This window comes from Arachis ipaensis, chromosome B03 (assembly GCF_000816755.2).
Source record: "Arachis ipaensis cultivar K30076 chromosome B03, Araip1.1, whole genome shotgun sequence".
Lineage (NCBI taxonomy): Eukaryota > Viridiplantae > Streptophyta > Magnoliopsida > Fabales > Fabaceae > Arachis > Arachis ipaensis.
This window is the reverse complement of record NC_029787.2, coordinates 12,076,074-12,104,046: the sequence shown is the minus strand read 5'-3', so window position 1 is coordinate 12,104,046 and position 27,973 is coordinate 12,076,074. Positions and strand designations below refer to the sequence as shown.

Genomic DNA, 27,973 nt, shown 5'->3' with positions numbered 1-27,973 from the left:
TCTCCAATCTCCTTTGTATGGTTGATATAAATAAAAGAGAATGAAGTGATTTTTAAAGAGTAAAATATATAATTTAGTAAACTTTTGGCTAAAAATAAATTATTTTATTATTTATAAATTTTAAAAGAGATGAGAATAAAAAAAATTAGTCTTGCTTTATATAATTCAATACTTTGAAGACTGTATTTTTTTATTTGTAATTTGGTCTCACTTCTAATAATAAATACAAGTAAAAAATTTATTACATGCATATTTATATTTTTTAAATTATATTGTGAAATGATAAATTAAATTTTTTATTTATAATATTATTTAAATAGTATACACACATACACGTAAACCGCTACTGCCTACACTCACACACACATGCACGTAAACCGCTACTGCCAGTAGCGGTTTACACTCACACACACGCACGTAAACCGCTGCTGGCAGCAGCGGTTTACACTCACACACATAAACCACGGCTGGTTGTAGCGGTTTATGCACACCTGTAAACCGCTACTGCCAGTAGCGGTTTACATAAAATAGTGAAACAATGCATTTGCGTATTAAATTTGGAAACAATGTATTTGCGTAATATTGGGTCAAACAATTTAGATGCGTAAATTGTCCTTATTATTATTATTATTATTATTATTATTAAAATTATAAAAGAGGTAATCTTATCCTTCCTAACAAAATGTCTCAGTTATAGCATAACGCAAACAGAAATAGTAGTAGACTAGTAGTGATTCTAAGTCACCTTTCATATTCAGTGTCTTGGTGGCAGGAACATGAACTGCAGCACCAACCTTTTGTAACTTGTAAGTTCTCAAATTCCCACTATTGCTATTTTAGAACTCTGTATTGTTATGTCTGTATATAATAAGCTAGTTCAATGTCACTTAGCCAGACTCGGGTTTGAGCTGTGAATGGCCTCACTGGGAGGATCAAATTAAGTATGAGACTCATTTTCATTGTTTCCCATTTTAGGTAATATTCTGCTTCATGTTTTATCAAAATAATTATTCTTTAATTTGTCATCTGTTTGTAACAGAAAATGAAGTTTCCACTTACCATTGTGAAAATAACAGCAGTGCTTTTCCTTTGACTCTAAAGGCTGTGTTTTTTGTGTATCTCTCGTTTTGTTTTCCATCGAAGGTGCAATGAAACTGTTATGTTGACTCAGAGTCAATGACTAAAACAAGAAAAACATCAACCACAATAATTAAATATTAGAAAAGTGTAAACATTGTAAAGTATTTGTCTTAGAAATTTAGTGGAAGATGCAACTGAACTTTACTCTTCTGTTGACTCCAAAAGTCGTCTTGAATTATTGAGTGCGCTTCTTTCCTGTGATCCTTCCAGCTCTAATCTAACCACATAAGAAATTTAAAGAAGGAGTAGATGCTTTAATGAATCAATGCTCATCAAGCACCTACCATCACTTTCCCTTCACTAAATCATAAGTTTTAAACTCAATATTCTTCTTAGACGCGCAACAACCCTGTGATGGCAGATGGTGTGGTTTCCTTCCTTCTAGAAAACTTGTCCCAGCTGCTGGCAAGTGAAGCCAAGCTACTATGTGGCTTGGAAGGTAGAATCAGATCCCTCCACAGTGAGCTCGAAATTATAAACGTGCTCCTCAAAAGCTTCGAAGGGAAGAGGAACAAGAAGGAGATGGAGCAAGTAGTTGCCAACCAGATCAGAGATGTTGCTCAGGAAGCTGAGGATGTCATCGACACCTTCGTTGCCAACGTGGCCATGCACAAGAGGAGATCCAAGCTAGGGAGAATGTTCCATGGTGTTTCCCACACAAAGCTGCTTCATGATGTTGCTGAGAAAATAGAGAGCATAAAAGCCAATCTTAGTGATATACGTGAGAACAAGATCAAGTATGATGTCTTCCAACAAGAAAGTGAATCATCGTCGACAAGAGAAGATGAGGAGAGGATGCAGTTGTTGCACAAGAGGAGAAGAGATGTGGAGGAACATGATGTAGTTGGTTTCGTCCGGGAATCCAAGACAGTTATCCAGCTGCTTAGTGAAGATGGATCAAGGAGCAATGTTGTCTCCATCATTGGTATGGGTGGGTTGGGCAAAACCACCCTTGCTCGAAAGGTCTATAACAGCGATGAGGTGAAGGCATATTTCAATTGTCGTGCATGGGTTTATGTTTCAAATGATTGTAGAGTTAAGGATCTTCTACTTGGCATTCTCAACTGTTTGATGCCTAACCCTGAATATGAGTGTAGTAGCAAAAAGAAGGGAAAAAAGAAAAAGAGCAAAGAGAAACCAAGAGACCTTAATACTTTAAGCGAGGATGAACTGAAGCAAATAGTGCAGGACTGCTTGAAGAAGAAGAGGTATCTACTAGTCCTTGATGACTTGTGGAAAGCTCAAGATTGGGATGAGGTACAAGATGCTTTTCCAAACAATAATAATGGTAGTAAAATACTAATTACGAGTCGTTTGAAAGAGGTGGCTATCCACACTAGTCAAGATCCTCCTTTCTATCTTCAATTACTTACTGATGAAGAAAGTTGGGAACTCTTCTCCAAGAGAGTTTTTCGTGGAGAAGAGTTCCCATTTGATCTAGAGGATCTAGGCAAACAAATAGTCAAAAGTTGTCATGGTTTGCCACTTTCCCTTGTTGTTTTGGCAGGGCTTCTTGCACATAAGGAGAAGTCATACCGAGAATGGTCCAAAGTGGTAGGACATGTTAACTGGTATCTCACTCAAGATGAAACCCAAGTCAAGGACATCGTACTCAAACTCAGTTACGACAACTTGCCCAGAAGATTAAAACCATGTTTCCTGTATCTTGGGATCTTCCCTGAAGACTATGAGATACCTGTTAGGCAACTGCTTGAACTATGGGTTGCTGAGGGATTTATACAACAATCTGGGACCAGATATCCTGAGGAAGTTGCTGAAGATTATTTGTATGAGCTCATTGAACGTAGTTTGGTTCAAGTAGCACAAATGAAGAGTTTTAGTGGAGGTGTCAAAACATGTCGCATCCATGATCTTCTTCGAGATCTGTGCATTTCTGAGAGCAAAGAAGACAAGCTTTTTGAAATTTGCATGGATAATAACATTTTGGCAAGAAGACAACCTCACAGGCTATCTCTTCATTGCAATGTGCCTCACTATGTTTCTTCAAGCAACAATGACCATTCAGTTGTACGTTCTATGTTTTGCTTTAACCAAGACTATCATTTGACTCCAAGCAACTGGAAACGGCTTTTCAAATCCTTCAAATCTGTTCGAGTATTAGATTTGGGCAGCAACCATTGTCTAAAGGTCCCTTCTAATTTGAGTTTATTTATCCATTTAAGGTATCTAAGAATATACTCGCAACATACCCGCATCATTCCAGATTCTATATGCATGCTTCAGAATCTACAGACACTGGACATAGCAGGGCCTTGTAGGATGGTTGTCTTGATTTCTTTCCCCAATGGACCATGGAAACTAAAACAACTAAGGCACTTGCATACAATTAGGCCCATATTGCTACGTGGCAACCATCATTCAAGAGCAGTTGCTGAAGTTATGTGGAATCTTCAAACCATCTCTTCCATTGCACTCAATAGGCAAGTAGCATATCTATTTGAGAAAGGAAGCTTTCCAAAGCTTCAAAAGTTGGGTTTGCTAATCTCCTCAGGCAAGAAGGGGGAACTGCACACACTGTTGCCAATCCTACAACAATTAAGTCATCTGAATAAGTTACGAGTTTCCTTTGAATGGAAGAAGTCAGAAGTGCATTCATCCGCAAGCAACCACATGGAATGGCACATTGGATGCAAGCCACATGAACTGTTACAAAGCCTGCAACAGTTAACTAATCTGAGTTCATTGAAAATTATCAATGCTTGGGACCTTCCAACATGTCCTGTTGCATTTCCTCCATGCATTACAAAGCTAACTCTGTCAGGCATCACTTGCATGAATGAGGATGGGACGAATGCCATGGGAAGTCTCACTAGACTTCGAATTTTGAGATTATATGGGGGATATTCTTCCAATGATTCCTTTGAGATTAATTGTTCTGCAAGTAATGGGTTCCCACAGCTGCAGGTGTTCGAGATGAAAAAGTTGAAAGTTCATAACTGGAAATTAGCCAACGGTGCAATGCCATACCTTGAGCACTTGCTGATCGATTTTTGTCGACAGTTGGATGATCTCCCAAATGAATTGTGGTCTTTGAGTGCCCTGAGACAAGTGCATGTTTTGCGACCCTCTGAAGCATTGTCTCTCAGACTAAAAGATATTGAAATGAAGGATGGGTGTGAGCTCATAATCAGAGAGGGTAATTCCTATTTCTATGGAATTTAGAACTAGAGATTTTGTGTTTGAATCACTTTTCTTTTACTCTTTTTTTTTGTTTGTGGGGGTGTGTGTTTGAATCAATAATATATGTATTATAAATTCTTGGAACATTTCATCCACTGAAAATCATAGGTTTGATGTACTGCTTTCAACTTTGTGATTTTAATTTTGAAAATCAAGAGTTCAATTTTAATGTATTACTAGTATAAGTTTTTCTTTGGTGCACCATGCCTTCAAAGGCTGCCTGTTGATAGATGTGAGATGTCGACCTGTCTTTGAAATGATCTATGGTCTTTGGTAAAACAAAGAGGGGTGTGTGCTCATAATCAGAAAGTAATTGGAGCTTGTTGAGATTTTGAATAAAAATATGGGTGTGTGTGGCTGGCGGAATTATAAATAATTCCTAAAAATTTTAAGATGGGAATATCATATTCTCATGTTTGGTTCAAAATTTGAAAAGTTATTTCTAAACAAGTTTGATTTCAGAGAATCAAAATACCATAATTTCAATTCCCACCTTCTCCCTGTAACAAAGTAATACTTGAACCACACACACCCTATATGCATTATAAATTCTTCATGCATTTAGTGCATGTTTGGGCGCCATTATTTTGTTAAAAAAAAGATCTTTTTTTAATGAAAAAAGATCTTTTTTTATTTTTTAACGTATTTGGCAAATTTCTAGTAGTAAAAGTAAAAGCACTAGTAAAATAAAAAAAAAAGATCTTTTTTGAGAAGCTGTAATTTACATCTTTTTTTAAAAGATCTTTTTTTCTTAAAAAAATATGTTTTTCATGTAATAAATAAACAAAAAAGTACTTTTATATTGTTATACCCAAACATAATTGATTGATAAAAAGATCTTTTTACATGAGATATCCAAACATAAAATTACTTTTACTTCTCTATAAGATCTTTTAAAAAAATATAACTCAAAAAAAGATCTTTTCTTAAAACTCACCCAAACAAACCCTTAATCTTATCAGTCATTTAGGACAAGCACAAGTATTATTAAACTTTAATTGTTCCAAATAATAACGGGAGTGCTATGGGGTAGCCAAAAGCTAACTTCATTGCATCCTTTCTATTTTGTTACAGAAATCTACAAGTATTTGTACACACTTGTGACTTGTTAAATTGAAATGGGACCTCTGTTTTAATAATTTCAGCATATTATAATAATATTCTTATATATGAAGACTGTGAATTTATTCAACATAATAACGTGACTACAAAAAGTTTAATTTTACTGTCTGAATTTAATATTTGTGACAAATAATCATTTGTTTGTATTTGTCCGCTTGATAAATGTCACGACCTATTCCATAATAAGGTTTCACTATAATTAACTATGGTTGTAGCATAGATTTGTGAAATTGCTACTTCTCATCCATAGTCCTACGAGTAGTTTTCATTTAAAAAATAACAGATATCTTCATGATTATGATGTCAACTGATTCAGGGAATTATTATGAACGGACCAAAGAACTCTTGCTGCATGTGTGTGCTCCATGTCATCTCAAGTTGGGTATTCTCATTTATCTCTATGAATTCAGAGTAACGCATTTTTGGGCTAAGCTATGTTCAACCTGTGAAGAAACAAAATCGATATTAACATTGATACTGACAATGGCATGTACTCAAACATGTAGATGCACTGAAGCTTTAAAATGATAGGACATACATGATATATAATATAAGTTATGTATTTTTCTTCGAGTATATATTAATTAGAATTTATCAACATACATACATTATTCAAGCATTTAGAAATGTAAAATCACAAATATTCACTACTACTAGGTTCTGCCAAAGTTTTTTTGAAATATTACATGTATACAAAAAATAATTACTAAATATATAAAATACACATTAAACATAATTAAATAATAAATATATATAATAATTTTGTTGTAACATATCAGTTGTGTCAAAAACATTTGCCTCAAATAAAATACTATCTAAAAGTAAGTGGCATTATCCTACTCCTGTTATGTCAATTTAAACAAGAGGAGTGCTAGGGGGCTAGCAGATTTTGTGAGTTGTAGCCATCAATTAGCCATCAATAATGTATTTAATGGTGTGAGATTTCATCTAATGATGGAGGATCACTCATATTTTTTTGCTGGCTAAGTACTGGCCAGATTTTAATAAATCTGCTGACTTCCTAAACTTTTCCTATAAACAAATTAATCTTTCTTTATAAAGAAATAGTAACGAAGAGTACACAAGAGTTCAACTGTACACTTGTGTACAATTCAAACTACTGCAGGTTATAGTTGTAGAGTGTGGTTAAAGAAATTAATAGAAAAATAGTAAATCTCAGAGGCAAAAAAAAGAGACAATAAAAAATATGTAGTACTGTAGTAAATAAATTGGAAACAACATCTTTTTTAAAAGATGCAATAATACACCTTAACGTTTTGTATGGTTGACGCAGAGACAATGAGGAGAAGACAAAGAATCCAACTATGCAACTTTCCAAAAGACACATAGCTGTCCTAAAATAATTATTGAATGCATTATTGTTTCTCCCAACTCCAATCTTAACACTCTTATGTCCTCAACAAACATCAAATATCAGTTTCCTACATTGAGCATCATCAGTTCAATTTCTAACCACAAATCCATCTGTTTATAATGGCAGATACTGTGATTTCCTTTGTCCTTGATAACTTGTCCCAATTGCTAGCACGCGAAGCCAGTCTGCTCTGTGGTGTGGATGACAGGGTTAAATCCCTTCAAAGTGTGCTCAACATGATGAACGAGCATCTCCAAACCTCTGAAGGAAAAACCAAGAAAGGAATAGAGAAAGAAGTTCTTCGCCAGATCAGAGATGTTGCACATGAAGCTGAGGATGTCATCGACACCTTTGTTGTCAACGTGGCTATACACAAGCGTAGAACCAAGCTGGGGAAGATGCTCCATGGTCTTGAGCATGCAAAGTTGCTCCATGATGTGGCTGAGAAAATAGACAGCATCAAAGCCACTGTCAATGATATAAGAGATAACAAGATCAAGCTCACCGATGTCGTCCCACAAGAAAGTGGATCATCGACGTCAACAAGAGAAGAGGAGGAGAGGGTTCTGTTGATGCACAAGAAGAGAAGAATTGTGGAAGAACATGATGTAGTTGGTTTTGTTCGTGAATCCAAGGCAGTCATCCAGCGGCTTAAGGAAGAGAGTTCCCAAAGCAATGTTGTCTCCATCATCGGTATGGGTGGCTTGGGCAAAACCACCCTTGCCCGGAAGGTCTATAACAGCGGTGAGTTGAAGCCATATTTCAAATGTCGTACATGGGTTTATGTGTCAAATGACTGCAGAGTTAAGGACCTCTTGATTAGCCTTATCAAGTCTTTGATGCCTAACCTTGAACACGAGCATGGGAGGAAAAAGAAGGGAAAGAAACAAAAGGGAACAGAGAAACCAGGTGATCTCTCTAGCTTGGATGTGGATAAGCTAAAGCTCATGGTGCGAGATTTCTTGACCATGAAAAGGTATCTGATAGTCCTTGATGACCTCTGGAAGACTCAAGATTGGGATGAGATACAAGATGCTTTTCCAAACGACAATAATGGTAGTAAAATATTAATTACTAGCCGTTTGAAAGAGGTGGCATCCCATACAAGTCCATATCCTCCTTATTACCTTCAATTCCTCAGCGATGATGAAAGTTGGGAACTCTTTTCCAGGAGAGTGTTTCGAGGAGAAGAGTGTCCTTCTGATATAGAGGATCTTGGAAAACAAATGGTTAAAAGTTGTGGCGGTTTGCCACTCTCCATTGTTGTTTTGGCAGGGTTACTTGCAAACAAGAGGAAGTCACACGAGGAATGGTCCAAAGTTGAGGGACATGTCAACTGGTTTCTTACTCAAGAAGATAAGACCCAAGTCAAGGACATACTCAAACTCAGCTACGACAACTTGCCTACAAAACTAAAGCCGTGCTTTCTGTATTTCGGGATCTACCCTGAAGATTTTGAGATACCTGTAAGGTCATTGCTGCAAAAATGGGTGGCTGAGGGATTTATTCGACAAACTGGGACCAGAAATGCAGAGGATGTTGCTGAAGATTACTTGTATGAGCTCATTGATCGTAGCTTGGTTCAAGCATCGCGAGTGAATGTTAATGGAGATGTGAAGGCATGTCGCGTCCATGATCTTCTTCGAGATCTTTGCATATCTGAGAGCAAAGAGGACAAGCTTTTTGAGGTTTGCACAAATAATAACATTTTGGAGAGATCAAAACCTCGCAGGCTTTCTATCCAATGTGGCATGCATCGCTATGTTTCTTCAAGCGACAATGACCATTCATGTGTCCGATCTTTGTTTTGCCTTGACCCAACAAGGTATGTTTTTACTCCCAGTGAGATGAAATGGCTCTTTAAATTGTTCAAATTGGTTCGGGTATTAGATCTTGGAGAAAACTTTTTCCGCAAAGTCCCTTCCAACTTGGGCTTATTTATCCATTTAAGGTATTTAAGAATACGCTCAGAAGGTGATTCCTTCAGCTTCAAGGTTCCGGATTCTATATGCACACTTCAAAATTTACAAACTTTGGAAATATACAGTGTTAAGCCGATATTTTTGGTCATTGGATTGATATTTTCAACATATTTGCCCAGTGGATTATGGAACATGAAACAACTTAGGCATTTGAATACTAATGGAAGCATCATCCTACATGGCCACCATCGTTCAAAAGCAGGTGATCAAGTTATGTGGAATCTTGAAAGCATGTACTACATTAAATTCAATAGACAGATTGCACACATGTTAGAGAAAGGAAGCTTTCCCAAGCTACGAAAGTTGGGTCTGCACATATCCTCAGTCCAGAAAAATAATGTGCATGAGTTGTTGTCAAGCCTACAACGTTTAATTCATCTAAACAAGTTACAAATTTCCATTAAATGGAAGAAAACACGGCGCGGAATGCCCTTAAACTACAAGCAGCACATGGAATGGCACGTCGGGGTCAAGCCAATTGAATTGTTACAGAGCCTGCAGCAGTTGTCAAATCTGAGCACATTAAAAGTTCTCAGAGCTTTCGACATTGCAACGTGTGATATTGCATTTCCTCCATTCATTACAAAATTAACGTTGACAGGCATTAGCTTCATGAATGATGATGGGATGAATGCCATTGGTAATCTTACTAGACTTAGACGTTTGAGATTGTATGGAACACTTGCATTTGATATTCTCTTTGATATTAATTGCACTGCAAACAGTTTCCCACAGCTCCATGTTTTTGAGATGGAGTGGCTGAATGTTGATAACTGGAAATTAGGCAATGGTGCAATGCCATGCCTTCAAACTCTGCTTATCAATGTCTGTAAAAGATTGGACGATCTCCCAGATGAACTGTGGTCTTTGACTTCCCTGAGACAAGTAAAAGTTCTGACACCCTCCCCAGCATTGTGTCTTGCACTAGAAAAGTTGGAAATGAAGAATGGATGTGAGCTCGTAATCGAATAGTTTTAACTTTAGAATTTAGAGATTAGAGTTGTTGAGTTTTGCTCAAAATATATGTACTCTAAGTTCTTCATACTTTATCACCACTGAATCATTATTCTTCAGGACAAGTATTGCTATTCAGTTTCATTAGCAGAGTCATGCTAATGTTTTCAGGCTTGACAACGGCACCAGTTGTGACTTGTGAGTCAATTGGAGTTATTTGTGTTAATATATCATATCATCGCTGTTCCATCTGGTTTTGGTGCTTTTGCTTATCACTTTTTCTTTTGATAATGGCTTGAGTATTCTCTGCACTTCTACTGCATATTAAAACCAACGATAAAATCTCCCTTGTTTTTTTCCTTGTAGTCATATCACTTGTCAATAGAATACAGTACCGAAAATATATATAGATGATTTTATTTCTAGTATATGTTCTATTGCAAGAAAGTCAAACTTTATACTCATAAAAGCTCCAATACTTGTCATTAAAATAATCTCTTTGAAAAGCTTAAAATGATTGATAGAAGCACATCAATGGTTTTATATATTTGTTTGGAAAATGAGGGATCACACCAAACAGCTCTCTGGTCTCTACGACTCCCTTCTGAATATCAATTTCTATGTCTTCTAAATTTATGCAAATCGCTCTCAGTCCGGCACGGGAAGATTTAAGTTAGGTTAATGTTAATGCTTGCAAGCATCATCATTCAGCTAAACTTTGTGATAGTATTGTTGCAGATAAACTATGAAGTAAAAACAGTCCTTCAGGATTTTGAGGGGATTGTTATGAAAGGATTATGTTCTATGTTACACACTTCACATATAATCGATTATAATAATAATAGATTTGGGCAACAAGTTTTCAAGTTTGTTTGCTAGGTTAGTTTGAAGTTTTTTTAGATACCTTATATCAGTTCTTGCACTGGTGCAGATAGTGTTAAGAAGACAGAACATCCTCATAAAGGTGAATATAATGCAAGAAAAGATGAAGATAAAAATGGATAGGAAATGAATAATGAAGAACATTGCCATTATGGTAAAGCTTTGAGAGGAAGCAAGACTTTGAGAATTAACTTGTGCAAATTCGTATTATTAATTGCAGAAAAAAAAAAATAGACGAAAACTGAATCATCAAACTAGATAGTTTTATTGAATTATCCATGGTCATTTTCTCACGCCACCGAGGATTAGTGTAATTCAAGTTGTGTGTTAATGGCTTTACATTGTTCAAAGTTCAAACAGGTCTTTTAGGTTAGAACTAGGCAAGCTTACTAATAGGCTACCAATACCATTGTGTTTGGAGTATGCATTCATTTTTGTTAAATATATTAGGAAGAAGAGACACTAATACACTTCAATCATTTAATGAGTCATGACGTGCTCAGTATTTATATACTTCGACGGACACATTCACCCTCTTAGCTATTGGCATGTGGCGTCGTTAGTTTGAGTGGACACGTGGCTCTCTTTACTCCTTGCTGGCACAGATAGTTTGAGTGAGGTGTCCCCTTAGTGTCAAATCAGAATAAACCATTTATTTTAATGATTAATTAAACAAAATTAATTAGAAACCATTTGTGGCATGTGGCACAACCATCCATATCAGCATGTCACGTGTCACTGGTTACCACATCATCATACCTTTATACATGGTCAAACCATGGAATGACACGTGTCACTAACAATCTACGTCATCAGGCTATGTTATCACGTCGTTAATGAAAAATGGGTCAGGGACTAGTATAGTGCATTTTCATCAATCTCAAGGACGTAATTAGTACAATTAAAATCTTAAGGATGATTTTGGTGCACAACGCCATTTTCAAAGACCATTTTAAGATTTAACTGCCTTTTGTTTCTATTGCAAGCTCGGTTTCCTCCTTCTATATGAATCTTAATTTTTTTTTCTCTTTCCTTTTCGATTTCTAATTTTTGCTCATTCATCATTCATATACAAATAAAAAGATGTTAATTTTTTTTTTATTTGAGATATTTAAACTGATTTTTAAGAAAACTATTTGTATAAAATAAATAAGTTTTTTATCAAACTAAATAATAACATATGTCAATAAAAAAACAGTTTCATGTAAAATTAACTGCTAGTGAAATTTCACCATAATTTACTGCTGAGGCTGAGCTTATCCACGCGCACCTTTCTCACGAGTGTTCACAATCACTCTGCACGTGCCGTCAGAATTCGCACGTGCTCTCTGTCCCCTTCAAAGTTGAAATTCAATTCATTAATAATTTCATTTTCTTAAAAAAATAATAATGATAATAATATAANNTAATTAAATTTAAATTAAATAAATAAATTCTAAAACAAAAGAAGAAGAATGTTACGTGGCAAGACCTCTATAGAATCTACAAGCCCCCAATATATATATAAGAGAGAGAGAGAGAATGAATTTTGGGTTTTTCATTCTTGCACTTACTTGCTTATATTTACTCTGAAATTTAATTTTGCCGCATGAGCAAAAGTTAATCAAATAGAAGAGTGAAAGGAAATTCTTCTGAGGAAGAAAAGAAAAGAAAAAGAAAACCCATCTGAAACCCCCTGAAGAAATTCAGAGAGACAAAGGAGAGCGAGCACCATTTCAATTCTTAGTTCCCTATTTGCTTTCTTTTTTCTTTCACCGCTTCAGAGAGAGGAAAGAAGGAAAGACAAATTCATGAGCTGATGTGCTATCTATCAATGACTAACAAAATTGGAAAATAATTCTTATAGGATCATATATATTTCGTTTTTCTGTATCTGCACTTTGAATTCGGCACTTTTGGTTGGTTGGTGGTGTCGTAGCAGAAAGCTAGAAACACTGATTTTCCGCAAATTGAAAGGACAGAAAACGGTTTTTGGGAGCTTCAAAACGGCGTCGTTGGAAGGCACTTAGCGCTTCGATTGCTACAACGCAAATGGCTGAACGCCCCTGAGGTTTTAACAATGCGGCGAACAATGCTTTCGAAGCAAGAAGTACGTGATTATCTATTTATCTCAATCCATTCTTAGTTAGGGTTTTTATATATATTATACTCATATTCATAAGATGTAGTTCTGTGGGGAAGTTGTTTTGTTAAGTTTGGTACTTGTTACGATAGGGTGAGATGATTCAGTATGTTCCGGTTAGGGTTGATTCAGAACTTGGTTGAAATCTTTGCTTCTTTTTCGTGCCTAGTTTAGTGCTTACATAGCGTTTGTTCTTATTGTTGCTAGAGTTTGGATCGATGATAATTGTTAGTGTAGTTTGGAATTACCTTCTAGATGAGTTCAGCATTGCGAGTGTGTTTCTGTGGGTAAGGAGCTGAAGTTTAATCAAATATGTGAAGTAGCAACTGCATCTGGGTCTCATTGTAGTTTGATAATTTTTTCTTGATCATTTCTGTTTCTTTAATGATTTCTGACCACATTAGATGCTTTGATTTTAGTGAATGCTGAATTTCATGGGAAAATTTATTTTTATGTATTGTTTTTGTCCCCAATGTTTGGGGTAAGTTCCAAAGGCGTCCCTAACGTTTCAATCGTCCTATTTAAATCCTTAACGTTTCAAAATTGACTCAATGTTGTCCTGCCGTTAGGGATCTGTTAACAGAATTGACGGCGGGACAAAATTGAGACGATTTTGAAACGTTAGGTAGCGTTTGTTTTGAGGTACTGAGACAGAGACTGAGAGACTGAGATTCAATATTATGTTTGTTAGTTCAAAGACTGGTACTAAAATTTCTGTCTCTGTCTCTAAAATTTCAGTATTTTAGTACCTCCAAAAAGTAGGGACACAAGGGACTAAAATTTTTAGAGATGGAGACTGAAACTTTAATAACATTTTATATCTAAAATACCCTCATTTCAATTAATTAATTCCAATTTTACTCTTTGTGCAAATTAAATTAGAGTTTCATTCTTGTTTCAATTTCTGTCTTCCATTTTGCACCAAATAGAATACTGAGATTTATTTCAATCTCTGTTTCTTAGTCTCTATCTCTCGGTCTCAATTTTTCCGTCTCTGTCTCTCCACCAAACACTACCTAATAGGACTTAAATAGGACGAAAACGTTAGGGACAAAAACGATACATAAAAATAAATTTTAATTTAGTTTTATCTTTCAATAATATTAATTTTTTACTGCACATAGTATTCAATTATTTTTTTATTATATCTAAATAAATTACACTTAATCACATTACTTTTATTTTAAATGAATTTATTTTTTTATAATTTTGAAGAATTTTGATACATTAGAGACAAAAGGTATAATTTATATTTTATTGTATATATATTATTTTTTTTCTTTTCTGCAAGTTTATATACTAGTAATTCTACAAACATTTCATGATAACTAAAATATCGTTCAATAATATCAATTTTTTACTATACACAGTATTCAATTATTTTTTAATCATATCTAAGTAAATTACACTTAATCATATTTCTTTCATTTTAAATAAATTAATTTTTTTATAATTTTACTCTTAAAGATTTTTAGTTATCATGAAATGTTTGTAGAATGACTAGCATATAAACTTGCAAAAAAGAAAAAATAATATATATACAATAAAATATAAATTATACATTATTTTTCTAATGTATCAAAATTCTTTAAAATTATAAAAAAATAAATTTATTTAAAATGAAAGTAATGTGATTAAGTGTAATTTATTTAGATGTGATTAAAAAAATAATTGAATACTATGTATAGTAAAAAATTGATATTATTGAAGGATAAAATTAAAATTTATTTCTATGTATTATTTTTGTCCCCAACGTTTTCGTCCTATTTAAGTCCCTAACGTTTCAAAATTGTCTCAATTTTGTCCTGCCGTCAATTCTGTTAACGGATCCCTAACGACGACAGGACAACATTGAGTCAGTTTTGAAACGTTAGGGACTTAAATAGAACGATTGAAACGTTAGAGACAACTTTGAGACTTACCCCAAACATTGGGGACAAAAACGATACTTTACTCTAAATTATATTGTTTATCATCTATTTGCCATTTATGATTTATTATCCACTATCAACTATTGTACTATTCTTGGTGATGTTATCCTCTCTGTTGATGTTAAAAACGATGACATTAAAATTAACAACCCACAAGAACTTTGTATGGCTTGACATTTTTATTTTATGAACAGCCAGCTAAAACTAGATATAAATAACGAAAAAGGATATCTTTATGCTTTGAAGGTCTCTTTTAATGGTTGATGGAACCTTGGCCTTGTAGAAAGAATTAGTGGGAGCTATATGACTAGCGAAATCTGCATCAAAGCTCATCTTTCTTTTAACATACTTTTTTATACATCAGGTATTACCTGAATCTGGAAAAAGAGGTGTGTCAAACATTCTATGATCCAGAACGCTGATATGAAACTCGAGTCAGGGACTTGTAACGTTTGCTCAGCTCCTTGTTCGTCCTGCATTCATCTTAGTCGAGCTCTCACTCGACCAAAGGCCAAAGAGTTCTCTGATGAAAATTGTCACTTGGGGGAGGCCAATCTGTTTTCTACGGATGAGGGTGATCAATCTTCTCGTAGGAGCAGAACTTGTGAAAGATTGAATCATGCTAGCAGTGAAACCGGTAACATGCTTGGTGTTAATTCCTGTCATGAATCTATGTCTGAAAATGCTGAAAGCACACGAGCTTTATCAGAGAAGTACCGGGATGCCAAATTTTTAGAAGGTCTTGATGACAATGCTTCTTGTATCAGTAGAACCAGTGATGCTGATTTAATACCTGTTATTAATGGCAATACTGCTGTGCTTTCGACAAGAGTATATCCAAAGTCAGAATCAGATTCAGATAGTGATGTTGGTAATGTGAAAGACAAAAATCATAAAGTTCCAGTCCGTGATGGACTGCATGAGAAGCAAGGGGAGCAGGTTAAATCACCAGTCAAGCCTGAAGCTCACTCTGAAGATGAGAGTGATGACTCAGATGTTGAGCATGATGTGGGTACATTTGCTTTTATTGTTTGTTTACTTTTCTTTGAAACTAGAGTTATGGAGATGAAAATTTTCACTGATCCTTTGGTGGTATAGGGTAGTGAATTGTAAATGTTAGTCTATTCACCTTAAAATCATTCTTGATCTTTCATATTCTCTTTATTCAAACTTCCATTTCTCTTGCAAAAATTGTGTATGCTGCTCACCATGAGGAAAAGCATTCTTATGATTTCGTTAACTGGAAAATAGGTAAAAGTTTGTGACATCTGTGGGGATGCTGGTCGGGAGGAGCTACTTGCAGTATGTAGCAGGTGCAGTGATGGTGCAGAGCACACGTAAGCATACGAACTGTTCATATTCACTCTTTCTTTTTAATCATATTCTGTATAACTCATTGAATAAAATGAGTAGTAATATTCTTATTTCTTTGAATCAGCTATTGCATGCGAGAAATGCTTGAAAAGGTTCCAGAAGGAGACTGGTTATGTGAAGAATGCAAATATGCTCAGGAGACTGAAAATCAAAAGCTGGGTAAGAGTTAGGGAAATACAGGAGGATAGTATTCTGCAGTTTTAAATTTCATCTCTCTAGTCTTTATGCTGTTTCACAATTATTTCTTTCTTTTACTGAATTTGCATTATATTGATGGCACTGTAAGCTATCAAGCACCCACATCTATTGCTGCGTATTAATGGATTTGTGGAATTTTATTGCAGGTAAAATTAATTCAACTGCACATATCTCTGGAAAAAGGCCTCTTGAAAGTGAAGAATTGGCTAAGGCAGCAAAAAAGCAAGCTCTTGAGTCAAACATTGGGTCACCAAAGGGTTCAAGCCCCAAGAGAGTATTTCCACTGTCACGAGAGTCTTCATTCAAGAACCTTGATAAGGGAAAGTTGAATTCTGGTTACCACAGCTCCATTTGTAATCACCCTCATGGCAGTGACAGAGAACTTGCTCGCTCTCTTTCAGCTGGTCCTCGAAGTCAAACAACAAAGAGTATGGATTTATTTTTTATTTGCTCAGGACAATTCTACATTCCTAAGATATTTTTATTGTTTCTTTAAGTGGCTGTGGTTTTGTTTTTAGGTACATTGTTGAAGTCAAATTCATTCAATACGAATTCCAACCCAAGAGTCAAACTTGTTGATGAAGTCCCACAAAAGAAGAAAGGGGGCAGCGAACATGCTTCTAAGAATAGTGAGACACCAAGGCAAATGATTAGCAAATCTACATCATTCAAATCATCGAATTTGAGCCGTTCAAGTGCCACTGAATCAAAAGTTAAAATGCTTACTTCTAAGTCTAGATCCACACAGGACCTGAAAGGATCAAGACTAACAAAAGAATCTGACAGGAAATTTCTCTCTAGGGTTGATCAGCCTGTGGTTTGTTCAACCATTTCCAAACCTATAGGTGACCATAAGCTTTCCCCTCATGGTGAGACCAGTAAACCTTCTGCAGTTAACAATCGAGAGTGTAAGGGCAACCCAGATGTGAGATCAAATTCATTATCTAAGAATAATATAAACCGCAAGAGTTCGGCACCTTTATTTAGTGCAGGTGCGATCTTCATTGGAAACATGTTATTGCTTTGTGTTGATATTTTGTTTGATCCCGCAAGAGTTCCACTTATATTTTTAACATTGTTCTTTTCTGTGGCAATTAGCTTGTCTTGATATTTTTTAGTTTCAGTGTAGGAACTGTATCATCTATGAAACTGTCTTATATTAGTTTCAGTGGGATAATATTTTGGTGTATTTTGTCATTTTGTGCTTGAAACTAAGAAACTACGTAATCTGCCAAGACTTCTCTTATTTTGTTCCTTAAATTTCAGAAAGAATAGCAACCAGTGGTGAAGAAACTCAATTGGATGGGCCGCCTCAATCAAGAGAATTTTCAAATCAAATTGATAATACCAAAGATAGTTCTAGTGATCATGTGAGCTCTGGTCTTACTAATGCTTCTGGAAGCTCAGTCTTTCACAAAAGTAAGGATTTTGGCCATGCAACAGAATGTCGCGGGGTTGCTAATAGAGAAGAATTCAGCCTCGAAGGATCAACCACTGCCCCAAACAGTTCAAAAGACAAAATACATAAAGATAATAGACTGAAAGCTGCAATCCAGGCAGCTTTGCTTAGAAGGCCTGAAATATGCAAGAAGAAAGAAGTACCTGATCGAACTGATGAATTTTCTACATCAGGCACAGACTTGAATTCAGAAGTCAGTTCTCAGGATCAGGCGATTGTTATCAACACACCAAAGAATATTCTTTCTACTGAAGAAACAAAAGCGAGGCAGGAGATCCTTCACAACCCAACATTTGAAACTCCATCTTCCAATGGTTCGAAGCCAGTTAGCTTTGGTCCAATACAGCCAAGAAAGTTAGAATCTGTTGGTCCTGATCCTGGAAATCCTGTAGTGAGAGATTTCCAGAATCAAGCTTTGGCTGTCTCAAGTGTTCTTTCACAGATAGCAGCCTTTCCAGAACATCAATTCATCTGGCAGTATGTTAACATTCTGTGATAAGCTAGTTTCTCGTTATTCTAGATTGCTCTTGTTCTATTCCTTTTTAATGTTTTTTAAGTGTGATCTACCTGAACTTTGTTGTTCATGCAGAGGTGTCTTTCAAGTGCACAGATATGGAAAGCTACCTAACTTGTATACTGGAATTCAAGCACATTTATCCACATGTGCATCCCCCAAGGTTCTTGAGGTAGTGAACAAGTTTCTACCTGAAGTTTCCCTCGATGAAGTTTCTCGCTTGAGCACTTGGCCTTCACAATTTCATCAAGGCAGGGCTAGGGAAGATAATATCGCTCTTTACTTTTTTGCCAAAGACATTGAAAGGCAAGGCTATGAATATTATTTTATTGAGAGAGCTACGAAATTAATATATATTTCTTTGATTTTCTGTCTAGTAATTATTTACTTACTCAATAATTTTTTGATTCAGTTATAAGAGACACTACAAGGGTCTACTGGATCACATGATTAGAAATGATTTAGCACTTAAAGGAAGTTTTGATGGTGTTGAACTTCTCATATTCCCATCTAATCAGCTTCCTGAAAATTCTCAGCGTAAGGACTTTTTGTTGACTCTTGCTACAACCAATAGTTTGTACCACAACATAAGAAAACTTATTGTTTTAACTGCATTTTCTGCAGGTTGGAATATGCTGTTTTTCTTATGGGGTGTATTTAGAGGACATAGGATGAATAATTTTGACTCTGCAAGAAAGGTTTGTATTCCCAGTTTGAACGTGGTGCCAGTTGAGAAGGATTTTCCAACTTCTGTCATGAATTTGTCTGAAACCCACAGCTCACTGAAGCGGATGGATGAACAATCAATTGCTTGTGGTAGCACAGGCAGTGCAGTTCTCCCTTCCACTTCCATAGGTGAAGGCCCTAATGTTTTCCATGGGGATTTTGATATCAAAGAAACTAGTGACGAGGCATGTTTGGGTTCACAAGTAAACTTACATAGGCAAGATACTAGAATCAACACTGAATCTACATTGGAGATTCCTTCAAGCAGTGGTCAGTTGTGCCAAGAATTGCATTCCGCAGGTTCATCCCCGGTACTGTTTTTCCCTTAAATGCTTAATTTGATATACTTGAATTTTTCTTTGCTAATTCTGCGATGTGACCCTGATCTATGAAATTTTTTAATTTCAAATGCTATTTTGATTTCCTATATTGTAGAATGTGTACAGTGGTTATTTGGTGCTCCTAGCCTCCTACAATTAAGTTGAATTGCTGATGTTATAAAGTTACCAATCCTTAAATATTAAATCAAGGGGAAGATTAAATAGAAGCATAATGGTGAAGTTTTGGTATTAGAGACCATGTTGACAGTTATGAAGTGCTGCTGCTAAGATGTTCTTGCTTTGTGCAGAAAGATGGACAGCAGAGAGTCCCCACACCTCCTGAAGCAATGAGAACACTTGTAAGTAGCAGGATTGTGGAAACAAATAGTGACTATGACATTTCAGTCAAGCAAGAGAACTCTCTGTCTTCAGGGATTCCTTCTGCCGAGAAACAAGAGACAGATGCTGCAAGCAATACCTCTAAAAGTCAAATTTCAGAGAGAATTAACCATGATGAAGATCAACATAGGCCTAAAAGGAAACTGATAGAAGAAGATCTCAATATTAGCATAGAGGCAACGCTTCAAGAAGGCCCATCTGTAACAATCATAAACTGTCAGCAAACCAATGATAAAAGAGTTCAGCATATAGATGTTTCAAATGCAGTTTTGAAGGCTTCCACAGATAGTTATCAGAAATTGCCTTGGGATAAGGTCAATGGAAAATTGGAAGATGGAGAAAGTTCCAGCAAGAAGCTCAAGTCAGGTTTAACTGATATTTATGGAAGTTGTAGTTCAGGAGGTAGGGAATCTTCCAATGGCAGTTTTATGGCCCGTGCAAACCATCCTGGTACCTTCTCTTCAGTTGAGGACCTTGGAACCATGGAAAGAACCTTCTTTCCCGTTGATTCGCATAAGAAAAATGACTCACAATTGATGCTCAACGGCATGCCACTGGAGGGGTCTTGTGAGTATGAGGGTCAATTTCAAGTTGGGATTCCAAATCTAGAGCTTGCTTTGGGGGGCAAAATAAAACCACAGCCACTGCCAGTTCCAGCGCCGCCCCATAAGGGTATGTTCCCTTTTCTCGTCGGAGCTGTAGACAAGAAAAATAACCAGAAAAAACCACCTGAAGTAGTTGGGGATGAGCAAGAGGGCGACAACAGTGTTGCTGCATCTCTTTCGCTGTCTCTATCATTCCCATCATCAAATAAGGAACCTGTCAAACCTGCTCCAAAAGCTGAACATTCGACTGATGGGCATCATGTGAATACTCCGTTTCTCCTTTTTGGGAGATACACAGACAAATAAAATCTACCTAGTATATCTCTAATCTTGTACATTATCTGTTCCATATGCCTTTGATAAAAGCTATAGCCTATCATGTAGGACCCCTTAATCCACCTTCATGAGCCTCTAGAGTGAATAAATGTGTTTTCTTCCCTCCTTTACTCCTTAGATAAATACATGTTTTTGGTATTATCTTTTTGGTTCAAAAACACAGTTACGGCTGTTTGTATATATAGTGAGAAAATCAGCCGGCATAACTTCGGAAATATCAATAGGAGCTTGCGGATGACTTTCTTTTTAAATGACAAGGTTTCCTTTGTTCCTGACTTCATCATTGGTCTCTTTTTGCATTGCATATAATTGACCATCATCTTTAGTTTCCCCACTTGATTACTACTAGTAGTAGTAATAGATTAGCTAAATTCTTTACTGGGATTTCTTCTTGTATGACCCATTTAACGTAGCACCGATAACGTGTATGGTTTTTTATTTGAACTAAGGCGCATTCTTTAAGCATGGATTTTCTTGAGGGTTTTTAAAATGAACAAACTATGGGAATTTAAGGCATTTCAAAAATACTGATGTTTTAATTATAATAAATGTATATAATATATTAATTTCAAGCAGTGGTCAGTTGTGCCAAGAATTGCATTCCGCAGGTTCATCCCCGGTACTGTTTTTCCCTTAAATGCTTAATTTGATATACTTGAATTTTTCTTTGCTAATTCTGCGATGTGACCCTGATCTATGAAATTTTTTAATTTCAAATGCTATTTTGATTTCCTATATTGTAGAATGTGTACAGTGGTTATTTGGTGCTCCTAGCCTCCTACAATTAAGTTGAATTGCTGATGTTATAAAGTTACCAATCCTTAAATATTAAATCAAGGGGAAGATTAAATAGAAGCATAATGGTGAAGTTTTGGTATTAGAGACCATGTTGACAGTTATGAAGTGCTGCTGCTAAGATGTTCTTGCTTTGTGCAGAAAGATGGACAGCAGAGAGTCCCCACACCTCCTGAAGCAATGAGAACACTTGTAAGTAGCAGGATTGTGGAAACAAATAGTGACTATGACATTTCAGTCAAGCAAGAGAACTCTCTGTCTTCAGGGATTCCTTCTGCCGAGAAACAAGAGACAGATGCTGCAAGCAATACCTCTAAAAGTCAAATTTCAGAGAGAATTAACCATGATGAAGATCAACATAGGCCTAAAAGGAAACTGATAGAAGAAGATCTCAATATTAGCATAGAGGCAACGCTTCAAGAAGGCCCATCTGTAACAATCATAAACTGTCAGCAAACCAATGATAAAAGAGTTCAGCATATAGATGTTTCAAATGCAGTTTTGAAGGCTTCCACAGATAGTTATCAGAAATTGCCTTGGGATAAGGTCAATGGAAAATTGGAAGATGGAGAAAGTTCCAGCAAGAAGCTCAAGTCAGGTTTAACTGATATTTATGGAAGTTGTAGTTCAGGAGGTAGGGAATCTTCCAATGGCAGTTTTATGGCCCGTGCAAACCATCCTGGTACCTTCTCTTCAGTTGAGGACCTTGGAACCATGGAAAGAACCTTCTTTCCCGTTGATTCGCATAAGAAAAATGACTCACAATTGATGCTCAACGGCATGCCACTGGAGGGGTCTTGTGAGTATGAGGGTCAATTTCAAGTTGGGATTCCAAATCTAGAGCTTGCTTTGGGGGGCAAAATAAAACCACAGCCACTGCCAGTTCCAGCGCCGCCCCATAAGGGTATGTTCCCTTTTCTCGTCGGAGCTGTAGACAAGAAAAATAACCAGAAAAAACCACCTGAAGTAGTTGGGGATGAGCAAGAGGGCGACAACAGTGTTGCTGCATCTCTTTCGCTGTCTCTATCATTCCCATCATCAAATAAGGAACCTGTCAAACCTGCTCCAAAAGCTGAACATTCGACTGATGGGCATCATGTGAATACTCCGTTTCTCCTTTTTGGGAGATACACAGACAAATAAAATCTACCTAGTATATCTCTAATCTTGTACATTATCTGTTCCATATGCCTTTGATAAAAGCTATAGCCTATCATGTAGGACCCCTTAATCCACCTTCATGAGCCTCTAGAGTGAATAAATGTGTTTTCTTCCCTCCTTTACTCCTTAGTTAAATACATGTTTTTGGTATTATCTTTTTGGTTCAAAAACACAGTTACGGCTGTTTGTATATATAGTGAGAAAATCAGCCGGCATAACTTCGGAAATATCAATAGGAGCTTGCGGATGACTTTCTTTTTAAATGACAAGGTTTCCTTTGTTCCTGACTTCATCATTGGTCTCATTGCATATTGCATATAATTGACCATCATCTTTAGTTTCCCCACTTGATTACTACTAGTAGTAGTAATAGATTAGCTAAATTCTTTACTCTTCTTGTATCTCTAAAATATCTAAAATATTTATGTTTTTCGTGAACTATAAATGATGTACTTGAAAGGTTCAAAACAAAAATAATTCAAAAATATTTATGTTACGATAAGTATGAATATCCATCAAGTTAACATTGGGCTGTGCAATATTCGGTGCTTTGGGGTATTTCTTTATTTCTAAAATATTTAAAGATTTTCGTGAACTATAAATGATGTACTTGAAAGGTTCAAAACAAAAATAATTCTAAAATATTTATGTTTTTCGTGAACTATAAATGATGTACTTGAAAGGTTCAAAACAAAAATAATTCAAAAATATTTATGTTACGATAAGTATGAATATCCATCAAGTTAACATTGGGCTGTGCAATATTAAATATATGCGGTGCTTTGTTTTTCCATGGTAGACTTCATATTAATGAAGTTTGAAAAGGAGAATGTTGGACAAGAATAAATAGGGCATGGGTTTGTGATTATACGTACACAAGCAAGTAATAATAAAATCACTTTGCAATGTTTCGAATCACCTCACGAATGAAATTGTGTGGGGAAAAAAATAACTGATCATGATATGTTGGAGAAAACTTTCTCAACCTTCCATGCCTCGAATGTGCTCCTGCAGCAGCAGTATCGAGAGAAAGGGTTTAAGAAATATTCTGAGTTAATTTCTTGCCTTCTTGTTGCCGAACGCAACAATAAAGTTTCAAATGTGATGTACATAAATAATGAAATATTAATGTTTATGAATTTTGAAATTATTAAATGTGTCAAATTTTAAAATAAAATTTTAGTATATGACATTATTTTATGTACAGTATTTCTTAGAAAAATAATTCTGATCAAGTATTCAATTTATCTGTGCATACTACTCATTTTATTATTATTTGTTTTTGAAGAGAATGGCAAGGATATGTAATGAAGATGTATGCCTTGCGAATAGTGCAAGTTCGCACACTATTCTCAAAAGTGATATATATTTTACCCATCTTGTGCCAAAAGAGGAATATGTTAATACTATTATTGGCTCAGGTAATGTGATAGAAGGCTCCGGAAGAGCTATAATTTTGTTTCCTGGAGGAACAAAATTTATAATAAATAATGCACTATTATCTACCAAGTCTATGAGGAACTTGTTGAGTTTCAAAGATATTCGTCGAAATGGGAAATGGATATCATGTTGAGACGATGAATGAGGGAAATCATGAGTATTTATGTATCACAACTCATGATTCAAATAAGAAAGTTATATTAGAAAAATTACCCTCACTTTCATCCGGGTTGTATTATACCAAGATTAGTGCAATTGAATCACATGCCACTGTAAACCAGAAGTTTATTAGCCCAAATGAATTCATAACTTGGCACGACCGATTGGGTCATCCGGGAACAACCATGATGAGAAGAATTATTGAAAACTCTCATGGATATTCACTAAAGAACCAGAAGATTCTTAAAACTAGTGAATTTTGTTGTGCTGCATGTTCTCAAGGAAAGTTAATTTTAAGGCCATCACCAGTAAAGATTGGATTTGAGTCTCCTGAATTCCTGGAAAGGATTTAAGGTGATATATGTGGACCTATTCATCCACCATGTGGATCTTTTAGATATTTTATGGTCCTAATAGACGCATCTTCGAGATGGTCACATGTGTGCTTATTATCTTCTCGCAACCTGGCGTTTGCGAGATTATTGGCTCAAATTATTCGATTAAAAGCACAATTTCCAGAAAATCCAATCAAAGCAATTCGTCTTGATAATGCTGGTGAATTTACTTTCCAAGCTTTTGATGCTTATTGTATGGCTAATGGAATAAGTGTTGAACATTAGCTTATGTTCACACGCAAAATGGGTTAGCAGAATCACTTATTAAGCGCCTCCAATTAATTGCTAGACCCTTGCTTATGAGAACAAATCTCCCAACCTCGGTTTGGGGGCATGCTATTTTACATGCTACAGCACTTATTTGTTTGAGGCCAACGAGTTATCATCAATTCTCTCCTATGCAATTAGCTTTTGGCCAGCAGCCAAATGTTTCCCATTTAAGAATATTTGGGTGTGCAATATATGTTCCTATTGCACCACCTAATCGCACCAAAATGGGACCCCAAAGAAATTGGGAATATATGTTGGATATGATTCTCCCTCTATAGTGAGGTATCTTGAGATACAAACTGGAGATGTATTTAAATCCCGGTTTGCGGATTGTCATTTTGATGAATCAAAATTTCCAACATTAGGGGGAGAGAATAAGCTTCCTGAAAAGGAGCTTAACTGGAATGCACCATCATTGATGCATTTAGATCCTCGATCAAGGCAATGTGAACTGGAAGTTCAAAAGATTATACATTTGCAAAGAATAGCAAATGAATTGCCTGATGCATTTTCCGATACAAAGAGGATAACCAAATCTTACATACCAGCGGAAAATGCCCCAATTTGAATTGACGTCCCAATAGGACAAGTAGCCACTGAAGCAAATTCACGCCAGAAGCGTGGCAGGGCGGAAAATGCCCCAATTCGAATTGATGTCCCAGTAGGACAAATAGCCACGGAAGCAAATACACGCCAGAAGCGTGGCAGGCCTGTCGGTTCCAAAGATAAAAATCCTCGAAAGAGAAAAGAGGTAAATACGATTCCTGTTGAAAAAGACATAGTAAAGACACCGGCAGTTGTCCAAAATTCTGATATAACGCCAGAAGACGTTCAGGTACCTGAAAATTGTGAAAATAACGAGATCTCGATAAATTATGTCTTTATACTGAATATTCGCAAGGGTTATACTCAGTCAAATTGCAAAGATCTTTATATGGTCTAAAGCAATCTGGACGAATGTGGTATAATCGTCTTACTGAGTATCTGGCCAAAAACGGATTCAAGAATGATGATATCTGCCCGTGTGTTTTCATAAAGAAATCTGCATCTGGATTCATTATAATTGTTGTGTACGTTGATGATTTAAATATCATTGGAACTCCTGAAGAGATTCCAACAATTATAAAAACTCTAAAAGAAGAGTTTGAGATGAAAGATCTTGGTAAGACTAAATTTTGTCTCGGCCTGCAGATCGAGCATATAAAAAGTGGGATCTTTATTCATCAAACAACATACACAGAAAAGATCTTGAAAATATTTTATATGGATAAGTCACATCCATTAAGTACCCCAATGATCGTAAGATCTTTGGATGTGAAAAAGGATCAATTCCGTCCTAAAAAAGAAAATGAAGATATCATTGGTCCTGAAGTACCATATCTTAGTGCCATTGGAGCGCTAATGTATCTTGCTAATAATACGCGACCCGATATATCATTTGCTGTGAATTTACTAGCAAGATATAATTGATGTCCAACAGATCCGTTCAAGTGACAATCTGGCAGATTTATTCACGAAGTCACTCCCAAAATCCTCCTTTGAAAGATTGGTACATGAGATTGGGATGCGCCGATTTCGAGACATCAACTGATGTCGACAAGAAGGGGAGACTGTACTCTTTTTTCCTTGGTCAGGTTTTTTTTCCCATTGGGTTTTTCTTGACAAGGTTTTTAATGAGACAGTCCCTATCACTAAAGGATATTGTACTCTTTTTCCTTCACTAAGGTTTTTTCCCACTGGGTTTTTCTTTAGTAAGGTTTTAACGATGCAATAATCTTAAATGGACATTCAAGGGGAGTGTTACGATAAGTATGAATGTCCATCAAGTTAACGTTGGGCTGTGCAATATTAAATATATGCGGTGCTTTGTTTCCCCATGGTAGACTTCATATTAATGAAGTTTGAAAAGGAAAATGTTGGACAAGTATAAATAGGGCATGGGTTTGTGATTATACATACACAAGCAAGTAATAATAAAATCACTTCTCTCTTTATGTTGCAATCAAATACTCTTCTCTTTATATTTCTACTACAATTCTTTCTCTTCTTTTATTTTATTAGTATTCTAAATTCTCTTTTCTATTACTCTTTACATATAATATTAATAGCAATATTAACCATCTTTATTATATTGAGATAGTAACAATAAACATATGCAATTCTCTCTCTCTTTATTTTATTTAAAGATTTTCGTGAACTATAAATGATGTACTTGAAAGGTTCAAAACAAAAATAATTGAAAACGACAAATGAAGTTTAAAAATAATTGAATAAAGATTCAAAATTGGAAAATTCCATCAAAATTGGCTTGTAATGTGTATCACTGTATTGTATTATAGAGAAATGTTCAGAAATTATTAAAATTTATTGTTTTTGGTGTTTTTTTAGTCATTAATCTAATTTTTTTAATCTAATAATTCAATAATATATTTTTAACCTATACTTTTAAATATTAATGGCTACTTAATAAATAAAAATAATAAATTTCAATAATCTTCTAGCATTTCCTTGTATTACACAGATATAGGTTGTATACTTATACTTTTAATGTAGGTTGCGAAAAGTAATGTTACACGTTGTTTTTCGGAGTTCTTCACAGGTTTTCAAAAAATAAATCCGTTCAGATATTTATAAATTACTCTAGTAATCTATTTTGGTAAATTAAACATTAAAAAATATTTAAAAACAAAATTTAATTTTTTATTTATTTTATAAGTATTTAAACTTTTTTTAATGTAATTTTGGTAATTTAATCAGATAAAATTATACCAAGATATTAGGCAAGAAGGCGGCGAGGTACTGCGCCGACCTTTGCTTGTAATATTTAAATCGCGATTTGTGGCCACACGCAAGCCGGAATGGTTAGAATTTAAATAATGGTAATGGCAATTGAAAGAGATTTTTCTTCTAATCATTCACTGCAATGGTTGAATTTTTAAATTTAGGTTGTGTTTGTTTTTGAGAATAAATAAGACAAGATATTAAGGGTTTGTTTAAAAAATTTTAAAAATAATTTTTTGAATTTTTGACTTATAAAAAGTAGTAATATTAATATTTAGTGTAATTTTTAAAATTAAATTGTAATTTTTTAAAAAGTTATTTAAAAACTTATA

General features: G+C 35.4%; 4 protein-coding genes across 7 annotated transcripts; all 4 read left to right on the top strand.

The window, feature by feature from the left end:
* LOC107629629 (disease resistance protein RPP8-like) lies at window positions 1,243-4,514 on the top strand. 2 transcript variants are annotated; one of them, XM_016332457.2, is made up of 2 exons: window positions 1,243-2,428; window positions 2,648-4,514. In XM_016332457.2, the coding sequence occupies exons 1-2, from the start codon at window positions 1,495-1,497 to the stop codon at window positions 4,321-4,323; spliced, it is 2,610 nt and encodes an 869-aa protein (XP_016187943.1). In that variant the 5' UTR covers window positions 1,243-1,494; the 3' UTR covers window positions 4,324-4,514. The 2 variants fall into 2 exon arrangements, with proteins under 2 accessions (XP_016187943.1, XP_020973823.1); XM_021118164.1 differs by having other exon boundaries at window positions 1,243-4,514.
* LOC107629627 (putative disease resistance RPP13-like protein 3) lies at window positions 6,760-10,025 on the top strand. 2 transcript variants are annotated; one of them, XM_016332455.2, is made up of 2 exons: window positions 6,760-8,663; window positions 8,940-10,025. In XM_016332455.2, the coding sequence occupies exons 1-2, from the start codon at window positions 6,958-6,960 to the stop codon at window positions 9,790-9,792; spliced, it is 2,559 nt and encodes an 852-aa protein (XP_016187941.1). In that variant the 5' UTR covers window positions 6,760-6,957; the 3' UTR covers window positions 9,793-10,025. The 2 variants fall into 2 exon arrangements, with proteins under 2 accessions (XP_016187941.1, XP_016187942.1); XM_016332456.2 differs by having other exon boundaries at window positions 6,761-9,460; window positions 9,546-10,025.
* On the top strand, window positions 12,176-20,920 carry LOC107629626. 2 transcript variants are annotated; one of them, XM_021118162.1, is made up of 11 exons: window positions 12,176-12,745; window positions 15,074-15,717; window positions 15,961-16,046; window positions 16,148-16,242; window positions 16,428-16,709; window positions 16,800-17,273; window positions 17,548-18,217; window positions 18,330-18,560; window positions 18,667-18,791; window positions 18,879-19,291; window positions 19,416-19,761. In XM_021118162.1, the coding sequence occupies exons 2-11, from the start codon at window positions 15,115-15,117 to the stop codon at window positions 19,458-19,460; spliced, it is 3,024 nt and encodes a 1,007-aa protein (XP_020973821.1). In that variant the 5' UTR covers window positions 12,176-12,745; window positions 15,074-15,114; the 3' UTR covers window positions 19,461-19,761. The 2 variants fall into 2 exon arrangements, with proteins under 2 accessions (XP_020973821.1, XP_016187938.1); XM_016332452.2 differs by having other exon boundaries at window positions 12,179-12,745; window positions 19,609-20,920.
* On the top strand, window positions 21,209-22,888 carry LOC110269960. Its single transcript, XM_021118163.1, has 2 exons — window positions 21,209-21,259; window positions 21,577-22,888. The coding sequence occupies exon 2, from the start codon at window positions 21,616-21,618 to the stop codon at window positions 22,576-22,578; it is 963 nt and encodes a 320-aa protein (XP_020973822.1). The 5' UTR covers window positions 21,209-21,259; window positions 21,577-21,615; the 3' UTR covers window positions 22,579-22,888.